Here is an 18,183-nt window from a genome sequence, read left to right on the forward strand (position 1 = left end):
AATGGATGAGATCTGCTGGAGAAAATATACATATATATGCCGCGATATTAGTTTTGAGGAAGGGATTAACGCCTGATGCGTGTGAACGTCTCGCGGAGATTTAAATTTAATCTCTGGGAAATCGAAAGCTCGTGCGATCGCTTTTGCTTGCGTAACGCGATTTTATCGCGCAGGTTGTTTTTCCTTTTTTTTTTTTTTTTTGGATTCGGAAAATTGGATTCTTACGGAAAACTTATTTCGTTGAGTTACATAAACTATTCGTTTTTCAACAAAAATTATTAAATTACGGTGAGACCGTCTTGTTTTGGATGAATATCGAGAAAGTTATAAAAACCATCCCACCATCGACGGAGATATGAAACGCTACCAAATTCCTTCTCACATCAATACACCTCAGGAGTGTCCTGCGCTAACAGCTGCCAAAGAGCGACAAATTGCCCAGATTATCCAAAAAATGCCCCAGCTCGAGCCAGAAAAATGGAAAATTATCGTCACGCGTTGGAATGATGAGTCCATTTTTTTTTATCTTGGCACGTGAGTGTACCCAGTTGCGATGTCTTGTAGGTCACACATGTTCATCACATTTGGCAGCCCCTTTGAACTCAAGACCCAACGGAGCTCGAGGTAACAAAGTTTCGGGTAGTTTTCATGACGCAAGTTATGCTGCTCGCGTCAAAAACCTGAATCCTGCTCGCTATCAAACCAGACTCCTGTAAATCCTGTTTCTCGTGTCCCTCTACGCAGTGCACGTATGAACAAGTGCAACGTAACTTGCTCATCGTTATCGTGCGTTGAATGACCCGTACAGGTAATAAGCTTGTAAACTTGGTTCTTATACCTCATGAGTTTGCTACGGTGGGCTAATAACTTTTGTCAAAAATCGGTAATCTTGATTCACTGCAGCGAGCGATATTGCGTCATTGAATCATACTAGCCCGATTGGTAATGGAGAAATTGAAATAGATTTTTTTGAACATCGTTGTAAAAGGCTCAAGAGGTACGAAGGATGCAATTTTAAGAGATCAAAATTTATGGCGAGTGATTCTTGCCGTTACGTAATGATCACTAGCTCCCGTGGACTTTTCTATCGGTCCGAGACTTAATGCTTGAATTTTGGAACGACTTTTTCTGATTGCATCTTTAGTGTTTTGCGCTCAGAAATGTTGTAGACGACTCGGTGTTTATGAGTGCGGGCAAATATTTTTTAAAGTGCATTGATTTATTTCATTTTATTTTATTACGGGAAAACCATGTTTACACGTTTCGAAAGAGGAATATCAAAGATCTCGTATAAATGGGATTAATAAAACTATTTTTCGTGGTAAGAATTACGTGAAAAAGTTTTGATTGAAAAACTCAACAAAAGTAAGCAAATTAGCAAAGATCAGAAATCACCATTGTAGTAATGATTTCTATTTTTTTTTTTCCACTGAGATAGACAAACTTAACATCGATCAAATGAAAGTATCAAATAATCAAGTACCCAATGGATTTTTCGAAAAAGTCTCTATTGTTATGAATGATGTTCCAACTCCAAGACACTTATTACTTACAATCCTTGCCTATTTTTTTTGGTAAAAAAAAAAAAAAAAAAAAAAAAACTAACGATCTCCCGGCACATCTTACACTCGCAAGCATAATTTTCACGCCGCTGGGTAACCGGTACCTACCTATCCAACGGTGGCAGCGGCTGGAGCATCCCACCACCACAAAAACCGACTCGAGGATGAGACGTGGGTATCCCTTCACAACGGCTCACCGGAGGAGGAGGAGGAGAGCCGGCTGCAGCAGCCAGCCGAGGTGAGTCTATATAAGCCGAGGCCCGAGCGAGCCTTGCTCGACATTTTTCGAGAGAGAGCCGCGAGAGCGCTCGCACGCATCTCTCCCACGTCACGTGCGACTCGCAAGAGTTTGAATGTACGCGCGCGCGCCGCGCACGACCGAGGTTTCAAGGAACGAGGGGACTTTTTGCCAGTGACTTTCTTGCGCGATCATGTGAGAGTTGACTATTGCGCCGATTGTTTGTCAGAGATCAAGTAGAGTACAGAATCCTTGGTTGCCTATTTTTTTGTTTTTTTTGTTTTTCGTCCAACGTGATTGTTCGACGGAAGTATTGCCAGTGAAGAGGGATAAGTTGAGGGACCACCATTGACGCGCAGTGATCGAGAGAATCGCAGTGGTGCCATGGCGCGTATCGAGGTAGGTGTTTTTGTACAGTGTGATAATTTATCCGAAAAGCCGGGCTTCGCTGTGCTGGATGTGTGCAAGGACATTTTTCCCAATTCGTGCACTGAGTTTGCTTAGTGGTTGTTTTATTTGAGACCTCTCTCTGTGTCATTAGATTCGTTTTGGTTTTGGAAATCGAGTGTTTTTCTATTTTTTTTATTTTTTTTATTTTTTGGTAAAAAAAGATAACTCCTTACTGATGGGCAATCGTTTTGAATAACGTGAATATATATAAAAAACAATCAATGACTACCAACAAAAGTAATGCGTATTTCATAAAATGTTCATGATCGAGATGTTGCACATCTTAGTTGATTTCTTGTAAAGTTGATATTGGTATGTGTACCTTGTTGTTCAAAGTAAATTATTTCTGTGGTTGAATTCGACTGAAAGACCATAGTAAAAACTTTTCCATTTTTTTCTTTTGATTTGGTGCCTTCGATTAAAAGTCACGGTAGTTCAACGACACGCAGAGGAAACAATTTTTATGGAAATCGAGATGGATAAAATGTAAGCTTTATTTCATCCATTGAGATTCCGATGGTATCTTGAACGAATTGTAACTTTTGACGTGAAGCACCGCATCTAAGAGATATTTTACTTAGAAAAACTTGGATACAAAAAGATATTCATGAACGAACAGAAATCAATCAAAAGTCCTGCAAGTCCTTTTAAATGTACTTCCTTCAGTTGTAAGCCACGGGTAGCCAATTTCCTTAATTGGATCGAAATTTCTCTTAATTTCTCATAAACCATGTAGTCCGATGATGAAAAGTGTTACTCACACAACATCTGATCTTGTAACTCTATCCAAAAAATCATCGTGCGGAAGATTATCCCAAAAACCCGAATGAAACCCCGTAATTACCACACAAACGGAAAAAAGAAAGTGCCGGAAACAAGCACACGTGCAAAACGCGTGGAATAGAGTCACAGCTGATTGTTGCCGACAATGCGGGTAGAAATCGCCGACGCGCTCTTTCACCTCACAACTCCCGTCAATTCAAAAGATTACCCGTCTCTTCGCCGCTTGAGAACAACTGAGCATACGCGCGTTGTTAAACTGCCGACAGTTTTGAGCAACGAATTGCCCGGGGGTCTTGTAAACGTGCACAATTTTTTGTTTGATAACTTATTCGCACGGGGCTTAGCAAACGTACAAGACGCTTCGTAGACGAACCTTTTGTTTCCCAAGATAACGAAATTCTTGATGGTTTTAAGGAGGTTATACGTGTGCAGTCAAAGTAATAATTACATTAGTTGACTCTCTGGGGTTAGAAGAATAGTCAATCGATAAATTTATAAAAAAAAAACTAAAGGATTTTTAAAACACTTTTTTTTTTAATATTAAAAACTAGTTCTTCCGATCCTGATGGATATTACTTGAATTAATAAAAGACCGTTAGTTAATTCTCAGAAATGTTTGAATATGGTATTATTAAGATATATGTTTTGAAAATATGTGTATGAATTCTCAAACTGCCTTATTTAATAGAAAAATTTTTAAAGCAATTTCGTAATGCAGGGCAAAAAGTGAGCTATTTATGTTGATATTAATGTCTTTTTAAATTTTTCGACCACGAATTCTTTTTCGAGTGCTATTAATATTAATTTCGAATCGATTAAGCTTTCTTTTGATATTACTGTATTTTTATTCTTTAAACTTTAATTTTATAAAAACTTTTTACATTAGTTAAATCAATTGTTTATACGACCATTTTTTTAAATAGTTTACAAATTAAAACCCTCCTAAACCAAAAATTCAAGAGCTTTGAAAAAAAAATGGTAAAAAACATTTTCCCCATTTTGTCGCTCATGGCGTATAGTAGACAAAATTTTGATTAAATAGTTAGCGTACATTCCAAATTGCATTCTCTTTATTATTATGAATTTTTTACAGAAAAAAACTTAACTACGTACTTGCACGTAGGTAAGATCCGGTACTCTCTATAAATTCACGGGAAAAAACTCGAACTTTCATGTTAATTATTTTTCATTATTTTGTTGTGCAAAATCTGTGCTTGTACCATAATTTCCTTATTCATTTTAAACAAAAAAAATAAAAATAACAAAGCCTTCAAGAAAAAACATTTGACTACGGTCGAGTGCTTGTGCAGCATCAAAGAATGCCAAAATTACAGTAAAACCCCAACGCTCGGAGCGTGAACTATTCATCTCTAAACCACGAAAAACGAAAGTCCCAAAAAAAGAACGGGAATAATTTCCAGCGATGGATCTAATACGCATGGATGGGTCGACGTACCGAGCATTACATCACCGGCATATACCTATACGCTTGCATTACATCCAACGAGCTACGCGCGGATTGTGTAATTGGCGCACGGGCAGTGCAAGCTTAAAAGTGCGTGCGCTCAACTGATCCGGTCTGTAGCTTGTATATATTTATGAGAGTCTCGGGGTTTTTACTTTTGCTTCTGTGCGGTTTATGTGGTCTGAGGTTGATCCCACGGGGTTTACAATCAGTCTGGAATTTTTTGCACTGATCGTTGGGTAGTTTTGTGCATCGATGGGTCTAAAGGACTTTGGTTCGACTGCACTCTGTTTGCCTGAGGTGCGCCACTTTTTGAAATCAACAATGGAGCGCATTTGATAAACCAAAATATAATAAATGCGGTTAAAAAGGGGGTCTACGGGTGCTGTTGTTTTTAAACGATTAGGACCGATTCTTGACAATGTGTACAGATTTGCATGATAAATCTTACGCTGAATGTAATTCAACGAAAGGTTGGAGCTTTCCTTAAGGATATCAGGATAATACAAGGTTTAGACCAATATTTTGTGTTGTTTTTACTAAAAGGATTATTTTCTTTCAAATGTTCTCGAACTATGCCTGTCGACAGAGCTTCTTTAAAGTTTTTTTTTGAACTGGTCAAAGTGAGGTCTATTAATTTCTAAAACATCTTCAGTGGATTGGTTATTTCAACTGTAATATACAAAACCAATCAATTCACATTAGTCTTACATGAAAAATTTTCATTAAAATTTTCATAATACTAACTGAAGTAATGCGCACTTTATGTGAATCTCTTGGGTTTATTTATATAATTTTCAATAAATTTTATAAAAAAGCATGAGTTTTCTCTAAAAAATGATTATTTTTCTACATGAATAATTTCCTGTATTTCCAAATAGTTCTTATTAAATTTATGATTGAAGCATTTGTATTTTAATCGTCTCTTTCATGTTTTAAGTTTCAGTTTTGACTTTCCAATAGTTTTATACCACGTTACTTGTTGTTGGCCATGTAATGTCCAAAAAGAAAGCTTTTCCTGGATTTAAAGAACTTTTTAAATTGGGGATATTGTCTTTGAAGAATCATGTTAGTTATTGCATTAACATAAATGATGAGGAAAAACGTAAAATTTTCTGACGCCCTACATTTACGGCTCAATAGATGAGATTCCCATCGAATCTATAGAGAATTTGAATATACTCTCACTTTCTCGGGAACGGGCAGTAAAGTTAATGAGGTTAATGAAAATTACCATTTTAGAAAATAAAAGATATCCGTGGCTGTAAGTTTATGAAAATGATTGTTATTGATTGAGAAACGCAGCCGGCGAAAGAGGTCGAGTCTCGGATCTTCGAAGAAAGAAGGCACCTTTCTCACGACAATATATTATATACTTACACGAGGGATACATAAAAATGTAAATTCATATAAGTAAACACTTGGAGCGCGTGGGACCTACTTATACGAAGCGAAAGTCGAAAAAATGCGGTTAAACGTCTCCAAACGTGTGTATGGGAGTTGAACTCACGGAAGGTGATCGGACGGAAGATGGAAGTAAAATCTGTACTTGTGGCAGGTACTTGGAGAGCGCCGTTGACTTTGACTGTGAAAACTCGCCTGACAGTTGACGGAACGTGACCAAAAAATTTATGAGGAATTTTCGGGTCACTCGATTCTGAGAATTCTTTGTGGGAAATCAATCGATGTATTTTTTGGATTATACTTTATGATGGAAAGTTTTTAATCTAAAGGCTTACGAAACATTATTGCTGCAGTTTATGAAAATTAAAAAAAAAATGTATTAATTTGGTATCAAAATTTTCATTTCGAGAATACAAATTTCAAGTCAAATATTGTACGAACGGAAAATCTACGGAGAATATTGTAAACATTTTTTAACTACTGCATAAGTGTTGATTTATTGGGAGTAACGTAAACTCCAAGTTAATTGATGTATAGCTTGTTGAGGTCTTTCTTTTTTTTATACATCGTTATGGGTATTGAATGGAGTTTAAAACGGTAAAAGCACTGCTCTATCAAGTTAACGATTTAATTGGGGTTCATTATTCTGTACACATTTTTTTTTGGTATTTAAGTAATTTAATTTTGAACCAAATTTCTTTCGTTACAAACGCAGCTTCGTTTTTTATTTTGTTTTTTGTTTTTTTTTTCCACAGCTGCATTTTTTTATTTAAAAAAAAATTTTAATTCAAAAGATTTAAGTTCCAATTTTTTTTAGTTCTGAATTTTTGTGGTAAAAGAAAGTTATTTTGATCGTTAATTTTTTTTCTTTATTTTATGTTTTTTTTTTCTTTTTCTTTTACAACGATGTTTGGTCTAACATTCACCACAAACTCCTTCAGGCTATTATTATCGAGGAGGAAAAGTACAACAACAGTTTTTTAATGTAGTATCTGGCTCTATTACTATAAAATATAATAATCAATAGAATACATAAAAATGATTTATTTTTTATTATTTAGGTATAATAAAATGAATGTTTATCATAACTATTAGTATAAAAAAATGATATAATAAACAAATTTATTTTTTCCAACATATTTTAAATAAATTTAAGCGTTAATGATTAGGAGTCCCATAAAATATGGTCAGGCTCTACATTTTAATAAATTTTTTCTCCATGTAAAATAAAATGGAAACATTAACTGTCATAAGAACGAAGAGCTCAACTTTAATATTTATGTACTTGAAAATGACCCATAGAAAATACACTTCAAAAAAAAGAAATTTGTTTCAAAAACAGATTTCTAAAGTTGCAAAAAAAAATAAATTCTATCACTTTATCTTTTTTGGAGTTGTTTAACAACAGTTTGAAAAAAAACCTATGAAACAGTAATGCTATTGATCTTTTACAATAAACATTACTTGATAACTATCGTAGCTTAAAAACAACGTTTCCCTCAATGTCTCCTCTGTAAGTATATTTTGAAAGTCATCTGATTAGTTCTTTCGGTTAATGGTGCACATTTAAAAATAATATAAATATAGTGAAATTTTAATGTTTGCTTGCTAATTTACTGAAATAAGTTGAGCTGAACAAATATTTTTTTTCTTTTTCGTCAAAAAATTTTTTTTTCACCTCACAACAATCATGTTTACATTTACTAGTAAAAATAGAGTTACAAAATCTTACATGAAATGCAAAAATTCTAATGATTAAAATTATTAAACAATAAATCATCAGAGGTTGAGAATTGTCGCATGTATGCATTATCCAAAGATAATAGTCCAACTGCGTACCGAGCCTTATTTTTTCTATTTCTTACAACTTCTTAAACAAATTTATACTCTTGAGTCATCCATACAGTTGAAAATTCACAAAACTCAATAAATGTCACAATGGTATGATTTATAAAACTCAAAGCATCATCTAAAAAAGCACTTCAGCTTAAAAACTGCACTAAAACAAAATCTAATTCCGTACCAACTATAAGCCATCGATGTACCAGCGAAAGCCGCCCACAAACGTATATGTATATGTACACATACGTACAGACCCGGGGTAAGATCCTAGTCACCGATACCACCTCGTCGCGATGATAATTCCGTCAACGAAGCCCACTCGGTTGAAAAGGAAACCACGTGCGCGTAGGTTGAGCCTTGAAATTACGTCGTCGCCGCGCCATCGGAATTCACGGAAAAGGCATCAATCAAGCGCCGCTACCGACCACGAAAAAGAAAGTGTGTCGCCTCCCGCGCGCGCTCGTGCGTCCACGTACAAAATTGATTGTACCGCCGTGAGCACGAGTACATATATATACGCGCGTACCTGGATGACCCGCGGCTCTTGAAAATTACCCTTACACATCGAACCGAGCGTACACGTATCGCGTGCCCCTCGTTACACCTACCAGTGAAATTAATAACCACGAGCTTCTTCCAGGCGAGGGGGAGCGCGGGGTACAATGCACACCGTCAATGGGGTTGGGGTGAACAAGGCAGCGATAAGGAAATCGTGCAAGGGAAAAAGGCCCTGCGGGCGAATCACGTGCAGGGCGCGACACACGAGCGGCTGTACCTCGGCGTGCAGTGTGCGAGCAAAGGGAGCAGTGCGTGATTAGGGTATGACTATGCATGAAGGCTCGCCCCGGCATTTGACCCAGTAGCTGTTTGTAACGGTGTGCGAGGGTTCGTGTGAACGTGTAAGTACAAAAAGAGAGAGAGAGAGTGCTGCCTTGGGTCGTAGGTACACGGTTCCTCGTGTTTAGCCCGAGGCCGATTTCGCTGAGGCTACGGATGCTTGCCGATTTCTCTATGTGTGTGGACACGTCCACTTTCTAAATTCTCTTTCTCTCTGTCTCGGGAGAAAGGTCACCCGTAGGTGATGTTTCCTTCCTTCCTTTTCTTTTGCTGCTTCGCCGGGGAAAAGAGAGGATGTCACCGTTGGGGGTTCCCTTTTTTTTAAGAAACGAGACGAGAGTTGTGGCCATTGCGTTGGGTTATCTGATCGGCCTTAACGGCTCCCCATATTGCAACTCGGAGGTGGCATCGTGAGCTTTATGGTTGTGGTTCCGAGGATATTGATCCAAATCAAAGTGAGTTAGCGTGTGAGTGATAGAGCAAAACCAGATGACAATGGAAAGTGCGATCGTAGGTGGAACATAGATGAGCTTTCTAGATACGTTTCATTTGGTGTGACGATTCTTCTGTTCTGTTTGACATTAGGAGTAAGACTGGAATTCGTACGAAGTACACTTGTATATTTTTAGAATCAGTATTTAATCGCAAACATTCCATTGGTTGGTTGGATAGTTCAAACATCCATCTGCCTACTCTCAAGGTGAATCCCTTCATCATTGGAGCATCAAAACTTGAAATTTTTCCTCCCTGTTTCACTCTGAAATAAATAATCGTGGGGTATCATCAAAAGCACATAGCTACGTTATTTATGATCCCGACGTGATTTCCCACTCCAGTGTTGCGCAGAAATGCGTTAAGCTTTCGATCACCACGACTAATCTTCTATTGTACGTACAACCTCGCATACGTATGACAAGGCATTACGACCTCATAACACGTGCACCGTACAATCATGCGACTCTAGTATCAATCCAAAGCCATAGAGGTGCATACAGAGTGTAATGTCAGTAAGACACGCTAACATGTTTTTCCGCAATGATATTGTTGCAACCCTTGGATTACAAATATCGAGCTCTGCTCTTGGATTGCTCGTTGTGTGGCACCAATCTAACAGGAAAACAAACTATGCTTACATTGCGGTATTTTTCAATGGATTCTCCAAATGGAGAATAACAAACAACATAGTATTAACAATCGTAGATTGGCAGCGAAACTTTAGACAATTTTAACGAGCTTACTTGGAAATGAATCAAAATATAAATCCTCTTCCAACTGTCGGAGTAAGTCCACGTGAATGCTCATTCCACGCGAATCACGCAATAACGTGCAACCTTACTCATCCCACAACTAAGGAGTGCATGGCTCGCGTGTGAACAGCAACAATATATATGTATTTCCCAACGCGTCCTACTAGCGCACCCGAGAGAAAGAGCTTGCCTCGAAAGCTCGTGCACAACTGTTTACCAATGGCCTTGGAGTCTAAGCATTGATGATTCCCCGTTACGTTCGCAAAGCAATGGAAACGGTCGAGTCTGGAAAATAATAAACATCTTTAAGGAGCAAATTAAAAAACTGGCGCGTGTAGATTCGCATCGATCAAGCGAGTAAAGGGGTTATAAAAGTGTGTAAAATGCTAATCGATGAAATGCACAAGAAAAAGAAGAAAAAAAAGCAAACGCACCAGTCGATTGGGACCGTCAATCATTGTCTCGAGCAACGGTGCAGGTAGGAAAGAGGAGAGCGAGCGAGGCACCCAATTGGTCTCCCCTCGAGAAAGTCACGTATATCCCTCCGAGTCAAGACAAACAGAGCCTCCGCGCGTTAATGAATCGAAAAATCGTTTTCTCTTCACGACCGGCAAGTACAGGCGGACACACACGGGTACGTGTACAAGCCGCAAAACACCAACTCTCCGGAGAAACAGCTCAAATGGCTGAGAGAGCCTCGTTACACACATACACCACGCGTTGAGAGAAGATTCGCGATTGAGCCGCGTAAATGCATCGAATGCACTGGGCTCGTTTGCAATGCCACCGCGTCCATTATTATCGTCCTTGATTGGGCCATTTTTTGTTTTCCTCTTCTTCTCCTGCATTGCCATGGTTAAACGGACATTATGGAACACAGTTTCGCAAGTTCTCATCCTCGGGTCTCTGCGCGCGTCTGTTTCTCAGTTACGCCTACGATACGAACCGGATGTGTTGGTGCGGGGAGTCCCTTACAACGCGAGGCTTATGTCATACGATGTTTCGTAATCATTGTCACTTTTTTTTTTTTTTTTTTTTTTTTATACTAGCTGTCCTTTTAGGGTCATCCTACCTGTCAGGGTTATTGAATCGGACGAATGAATCGGCCGTTTCGTGCGCCCATGGTAAAAAGAGAAAACAGTAAGAAAGTGATAATGCTAGAGATCCATCTAACTAATGCTAAGAGCTGGACATGATCGTTTCTAATTTGACACTTCATTGAAATTGTCTTTCTAACCATTACAACTCTGCTGATGTTCATTCTACTTACTTTCACCTCCTGTCAACGTGTTTTTCAAAAAAAGGTTTTTTTTTCTTTTTTTACTTGACATCCAAAAAGATGATAAGTTTAATCGAAATGAAGCTCAGTTGCACCAACTCGCAATTTTTATCGTGTAACATTTTTACTATTGTACCAAAAAAATTAAACATAGGTTTCGAAACGCTTTTTTTAAAGGTAATCTCTCTTTTTACTCCTGGATAACGAAATTCATCAACAGTGCTCGTCAAAATATCGAGGATAGATTGACTCTGTTATTAAATTGCATGATCGGTGGGTCGTAAATCGCGAGAAAAATGATACCAATGTTCCAGCCATGCCCTATATATTTCAGATAGAAATTTCGTTGAGTAAGGATAGAGTGTAAAAGCATGTCAAATTCTAGTGTCTGAAATTCCAATCATGTCCACTAAGATAATGCGATGCAGTAAAAGAAAATGAGATTTAAGACAGCCATGAAATGCTATTGAAGCTTCAAGTTGTTTTATACATCTGGATTCTCTTGTTTTATTGCTCAATCAACCACACTATTTCCTGGAAATTCGAGTCTTCCCTCCTACTTTTTTGTGGTATCTAACGTTGAATCGAATTCAAATTTAACTTTGTGGTGATTTTTTTTTTTTCATGAATTGCCTTCAACAGCCTACCATTTTTGTAAGTCAAATTAAAAGATACTTGAGTTTCGGCGAGTTTTAAACCATTAAAAACGGTGGTTTACAGGCTAATAAAATTATAAAAATCGTGTTAATAAATTAGCCCCTATTTTGAAAGTAATTCTTCTAAGTTATGACCTGTCTCATGATGTTTATTGCAATAGTCATAAAATATTAGGAAATAAAATGTACCTACGCGTGAGAAATTGAATATAATGCTGTCGTGCGAGTGAATGTGAAGCTACTAGAAAATTATTGATCATTCATAATCAAAATTTCAATAGATCCGTGGTGTGATGTTTAAACACATTATTACAATTTTTCTATTGATTTAGAATTGATTAAATAACGATTTTCTTTGAGAATGCTGAAAAATTAAGAGTTAAAAAAACGCGCACAATCGCAGTGTTACTGACAAATTTTCATTTAAATTGCTTAGTACTACAGAAAAAAATTTTTTCTTTCTATGTGCGTGGCATTGCCACTGATGTGCATGAGTAGTATAATTTATGATGAAGGCTATGAATTTCATTTGTGTACAATTTTTTAGGTAATTTGTTATTTATTACTTAGTTAATTTTTTTTCATCTCATTCATTATGTGATCGAGTATTGGGTTTACAAATAAGGATGCTTAACCGGTATAAAAAGAATCTAATTAATAAATTTTTTAAACAAACAAAAGAGAAAATATTAATTACCGTAAGATCTAAAAAATATTCATTTTTTTACATTGTTAAATAATGTTTTGATTATGATCATCAATATTATTGTGATTATCAATGTAGCGAGAGCAATATTTTTAATCAATACAAAAATTATTTGACAAATCTTAAAATATAATTTTTATTAGAAATGATTAGTCTACTGAAACAATATACTAGAGTATTTCATAACCTATTACTACCGATTTATTTATGCAATGTTAGTTGTTTCGAATCATGTAAATTAAAACTTTTAATTTTACTAATCAACTTAAAAAACACTTTCTGTTGCAGGTAATCACCGTGCTACTTAGCATGCTGTTGATGAGCCATCGTGTTATTGCAGTTATAAATCAAGCCAGTCCTACGTCATCACCAACAAGTGATAACGATAAAAGTGATTCCGTTGCAGCAGAGGATAGAATAAGCAGTTCATATGGGCTTCCAGCAGATTCTTACGGACCCCCTCCAAGCACAAAATACAAGGGCCCAGCTCCAGTTTACGGACCACCTGAATTAACGGGCGATTACCGACCACCACAAACTTACGAACCACTCCCACCGGAACAGCCACCACCATTAAGTGGTCCACCAAAACCATTTTATTCCCCAAGCAAGCCAAAACAGCATGATCTGCCTAAATTATCGTATGGACCTCCTCCATCCGTACCTAAATCAAGTTATGGCCCACCAAAATCACAATATAGGCCACCAAAATCGCAGTATGGTCCACCTAAATCACAGTATGGTCCTCCTAAATCAAGTTACGGACCTCCGCCTTCATTTAAAATACCAAAACCTGAGTATGGGCCTCCTTCGAAACCCCGTGCCCCTCCATCATCTCAATATGGACCACCATCAGGTGGTTTTGAAAGTGGACCTTCTATTCCTTTGTCTGTTGAAGCTTATGGACCACCAACAAAACAATCTGATGAATCATTCTCTTCCAATCCTCAAGATAGTTATGGAGCTCCTCCAGTGCTAACAGCACCCCAACAACTGTATGGTGCGCCAAATGATCTCAATGGGCCTCCTCCACCCCCACCTCCAGGTGTACCAGCTCCTCCCACCCCACCAGATATCAAATATGATGGTTGGCAACCAATCGCCGGCCATGTAAATACTCCAGATCAGCAGCAACCACCTATAAATGATTATGCCCCACCAGCTCCATCAAATGACTACGGTCTCCCATTACCCTCGAATGATTATGCCCCTCCAGCTCCATCAAATGACTACGGTGCTCCATTACCTTCGAATGACTACGGCCCTCCAGTTCAATCAAACGATTACAGCCCTCCACCCCAGTCGGATGGTTCCATTCCTCCACGTCCATCAAATGAAAATGGACCTCCATCACCATCGACCGATTACAGCCCTCCAGTTCCTGGCAATACTTATGGCCCTCCATCTTTTTCAAATAGTTTTGGTTCTTCCCTAAGTCAATACGGTCCTCCAGCTTCGGGTAATTCCCACCCTCCTTCGAATCAATACGGAACTCCTTTAAATAACAATGAAGCTAGCTTTGGTAATGGTGCTGGTTCAGATAATGGACAATCTGTGACCATTGACTCTAATCCCAATGTCCCCAGTGACTCTTATGGTACTCCTTTGAACAATCCTGAAGACCATCATCTGAAATCAATCGTTTCTCATGCAACTATTTCTCATGAAAGCGATGGGCTACCACCACCTAATCTGCCTCAGTTTGAACCTCTGCATAACAACCAAAAAGCAATCGACAGTTCTTCGTCTAATAATGTTGAGCTACATCAACCTGATAACCACTACGGGCTTCCGGATGCCGATATTGTAAAAACAGTTGGTTTTAAATTATTGCCAAATTTCGGAATAAATGGTGACGGTAACGGTATTAGTGGGCGACCAAGTGGATCGTACGGTTCACCCCCTTCCGGAAGTTCTCATTCATTTGGTGGTGATGATTTTTCATTACAGAAGTTGCCAGCTCCATCTGGAAATCATGGCCCTTCTTCTGCTACTTATGGTGCTCCACCATTTTCTTCGGGAGCTTCATTTTCGTCATCGCATAGCCATCGTGGTTTCAGCCATTTTGGTTTGAATTTTCATAAAGGAAATGGGCATCACAGAAACCGTCACCGCACAGGACTTAGACCACCAGCACCCCCTCCGAGTGGGTTCACTCTTCCCAAAAGACAACCAGTAAAGTTTCGGGATTCTATACCAGCAGCTCTAGTATCAAATATACACAAATACCTCCCTCCAGTCCAACCACCTAAAACTTATGGAGCTCCATCAGCCCACGAGCAACAATTACCAGGCATAAAAAACTCGTCACCTTTCCATGGATTTTCTAATTCAGTTGCCACTAGTAATTCGTTTAGTGCAAATACGGTACTAGCTGCACCTAATGTCAACTATGGAACACCATTATCGTTTAACGACTTTAATACTCCAGCTCCATCTCTAACGTATGGAGCACCCAACTTTGTACCACCATCGTCCTTAGGAAATGGCGGTAATTTATACCAAAGTGTTGGAACATCTCTAGCACCCACTTATGGAACACCCTTAAATAACGCACACGGAAGCGATTGCCAGAGAAATGGAGGTAATTTCCAATACAACTTTGGCAGCCAACCATTGAATTTTGATTCACTAAATCAACAAAATATAAACATAGATTATAGAAATCAAGCAATAAATTCAGATTCGAGCTCGTTGACTTCGGCATATGCCGCCCCAAGTGCGAATGAATTGGCGTTGGAACACAAAAGAGAAAATCAAGGTGACTTAAAAGATAGCTACGGAAATCCAGTTGACAATAACTTTGGAGCCTCCGATCAATCTGGGGCTGCTTTAGCAACGCGCTTACAAACAGCCGAATTGTCGGACTTGTCCAGCCATAGTCAAAATTCATTGACCGAAGGCCCTTCTCGAGGACCAGAAGGGCTTTCAGCCGAGGCCCTAACAGCTGCTTTAACTGCCCAAGGTTACGGTGAAGCTAAAAATATCGTTCAATCAAGTGAAGTTGATGCCACGCAGTTTTTAAAATCAGTCGAAGGAGGCCAAGCTTTAGCTTTGGCACAAACATTGACCGCTGATGGTGACGGTTTTCAAATCCAAGGATCCCGAGGAACCTATACACTTCAAATTCAACCTGCTGATGGTGGCTTGGGAACCGAAAACTCCGATGGAAATGTGAGGCACGATCAAGTACTATCCAACGGCTTGTTACAGAACATTTTGTCAGCTATCGAGCAACAACCAGAGGCAGGACATCTGGAACTTCAGAGGCTAGCACCCCCACAACAACAAGGATACGGTCACGACTTATCCCAGTCGGCAAGTTCTTCGATCGTCAGCAACGTCAAGGGTTCATCGAATCAGGAGCAACCGAAACAACTAAGAGGAGACATCAGCCCCGATACTCAGGGGAGTAACGACCAAGACTCTGCTGCGTCCGATAACAGCCGTATAGCACTATTTTTCAATCAAGGTTTGCACAGTGCAAACGCAGAATCTAGATCGGTATCGAAAGACGAGAAACAAGCTGAAGTCATGCCAAACGAGAAACAAAGCGAATCGTAATGGCTCGCAAGGGAGGTACAATCATATCTGAATGTAATAAATTATTTATTGTGCGATCAGTTTATGACTATGTAACAACATCATTCGTTACGACTAAGACTTTTAATTTCTAAATTACGAGTCTCAAAAGAAAAAAAAAAAAAAAAGAAAAAAAAAAGATTCATCAGTTAAAGTGCCATTCAAAATAGGTCGCTCTGTACAGATAATAGTTATTATAAACTTAGTATGTCTTTATACAAATGTTATTGAGTCCATCGCTCAGTTGATTCGAAAGGAAAATACCGATGTTGCATGGGTAGAATGCAAGTGAATGGAGTCTGATTTGTTGGTGCCTTTTTCTTGATAAAACAATCGCTGAGCCAAGGAGAAAGTATACGGGGGATCTTCTTCAAGCAAGGACTGCTTTTCACTCTCACGATCCTACGCCGTAAATATCGAGGAGTCTTGAGATCGGCGCAGGTAGCTAGAAGCACACGGCAAGACCGCGGCTGGTGAAGGTGGAAGGAGGCGTTGGTGAGCGGAAAGCGAAGGAGACCCTTTCTCAGCCGGAGGCTCCAGCTCAACGAAAGTATAGATGAGCGCTGACCTTTCAGGTTACCTTTCGGCAAATTCGTGCCACGAACTTGACACGGATACCTCGGCTAAGAGGAAATACCATACATACGCACGCTCACCCAAGCTTGAGCAAACATATGCCAAGTATATTTACTGTAAGCTATTGAGCAAGCGTGAATGTCGATTTTCCAGCGGGTAAACTTTCAGTAAAAAAACAAGGAAAATCAAAAAAAGAGAGATAACGATTTTGTGTTCACTTACCTGAGTATAACCATATGACTTCAGATGATGAGTAATACTTTCAGAGTTCATTGGGGCAAAGTGCTCGGTGACAGTCACGAGTGAATGTGCAAGTTTACATGTACTTTTTTATTTCCTTTTTTTTTATACCATTTTCCTTTTTTTATTTATTTTTTTATTTTACATCAATAATGATAGTTTACCAGAAAAAATTGTACATCAGTTTGCATGAATCAAGTGTGGCTGTCCGTATGCCTAACAGTATGAGTAAATACTACAATGTTACTGTTACATTAGGAATATTTGCATTGATCTATTACCAAGTCATGATTGAAAGTTATTCTAACATGAAAGTTTTTTCATATGTTTTTTATGATACCTTACATAATTAATTTACTTTTCATTAACTCGAACCTTTTCTTTTACAATGTTTATTTTTTACTATTAAAGTGTTAATTGACTTCTTTATCGAAATTTATGTATTTGCGTAACAAATGTATTCTTCATACGCAATTTAATTTTACAATTTACAGTTTATACCCAAATCCAAAGTTGTTTTATCAGCAAAATGTTTTTTTGAGCTTATCAAACGTGCAGATACTGCACTATCCAGCCATAAGAGCGTTATTGTACACATCGACGTTTTTTTTTTTTTTTTATTTTAAATTATTTAATTTATTATTTTATACATTATAATGTAAGCTCCGAAAATACGTCTGGAATGTATTGTTTCCATGGAGTAATAGTCAATATTTCTCCTTGCGATACAAGGAATTGCGCGTATTTGTGCTGTATGTATTTGTTTTGTATACACACTGTGCGTCACGCGTGTAAATATATGCATATTTTGTAAATAAATGTGTGGCATTATTTGTTATTCCTTCAATTTAATTAGTATAAAAAAAAAATATGGACATTCCTTATTGAGAGATAATTTTCTAGCCATTGAGCGATTAAAACAATTTAAGACTTACGTGACTATATTGTTCACGAATTATTTTCAATTCAGTTTTTATAGAAAATACTTTTTTTCATTGATTGTTAAAATTCATCGTCTACAGTTAAATTTATAAATTTTTTTACTTTAACCACTCGTACGCTCAACCACAAGTTTAGCCGATTTCTGCTAAAGTAAACAAGGTCAAAAAGTAAAAACTAACAAACAAAGAATAATTTGTTGAGATATTCATGGATAATAAAAATAAACCAACGCAACAAACACTGCTTATTACCAAAGATATAATAATTTCAACACTTTGCTGCAATTATGCTTTGAGAGGGTCGTCAGATAGGTGAGTGTATTTTGTTGATACATATAAAAAAAAAAAAAAAAAAAGAAAAAAGGACAGCATTGC

The 18,183-nt window shown here is 37.9% G+C and overlaps 1 protein-coding gene across 1 annotated transcript; it reads left to right on the top strand.

Moving 5' to 3' along the window:
* Positions 1-2,143: 2,143 nt before the first annotated feature.
* Positions 2,144-16,033, top strand: LOC106637850 (uncharacterized). The gene is made up of 2 exons (XM_014350810.2): positions 2,144-2,199; positions 12,758-16,033. Exons 1-2 carry the CDS (start codon positions 2,185-2,187, stop codon positions 16,031-16,033), a joined length of 3,291 nt encoding a protein of 1,096 aa, XP_014206296.2. The 5' UTR covers positions 2,144-2,184.
* The last annotated feature ends 2,150 nt before the right edge of the window (positions 16,034-18,183 follow it).

This window comes from Copidosoma floridanum, unplaced genomic scaffold (genome assembly GCF_036245765.1).
Source record: "Copidosoma floridanum isolate Cflo_tuat_1 unplaced genomic scaffold, Cflo_Japanese_pri ptg000021l, whole genome shotgun sequence".
In the NCBI taxonomy this organism is placed as follows: Eukaryota; Metazoa; Arthropoda; class Insecta; order Hymenoptera; family Encyrtidae; genus Copidosoma; species Copidosoma floridanum.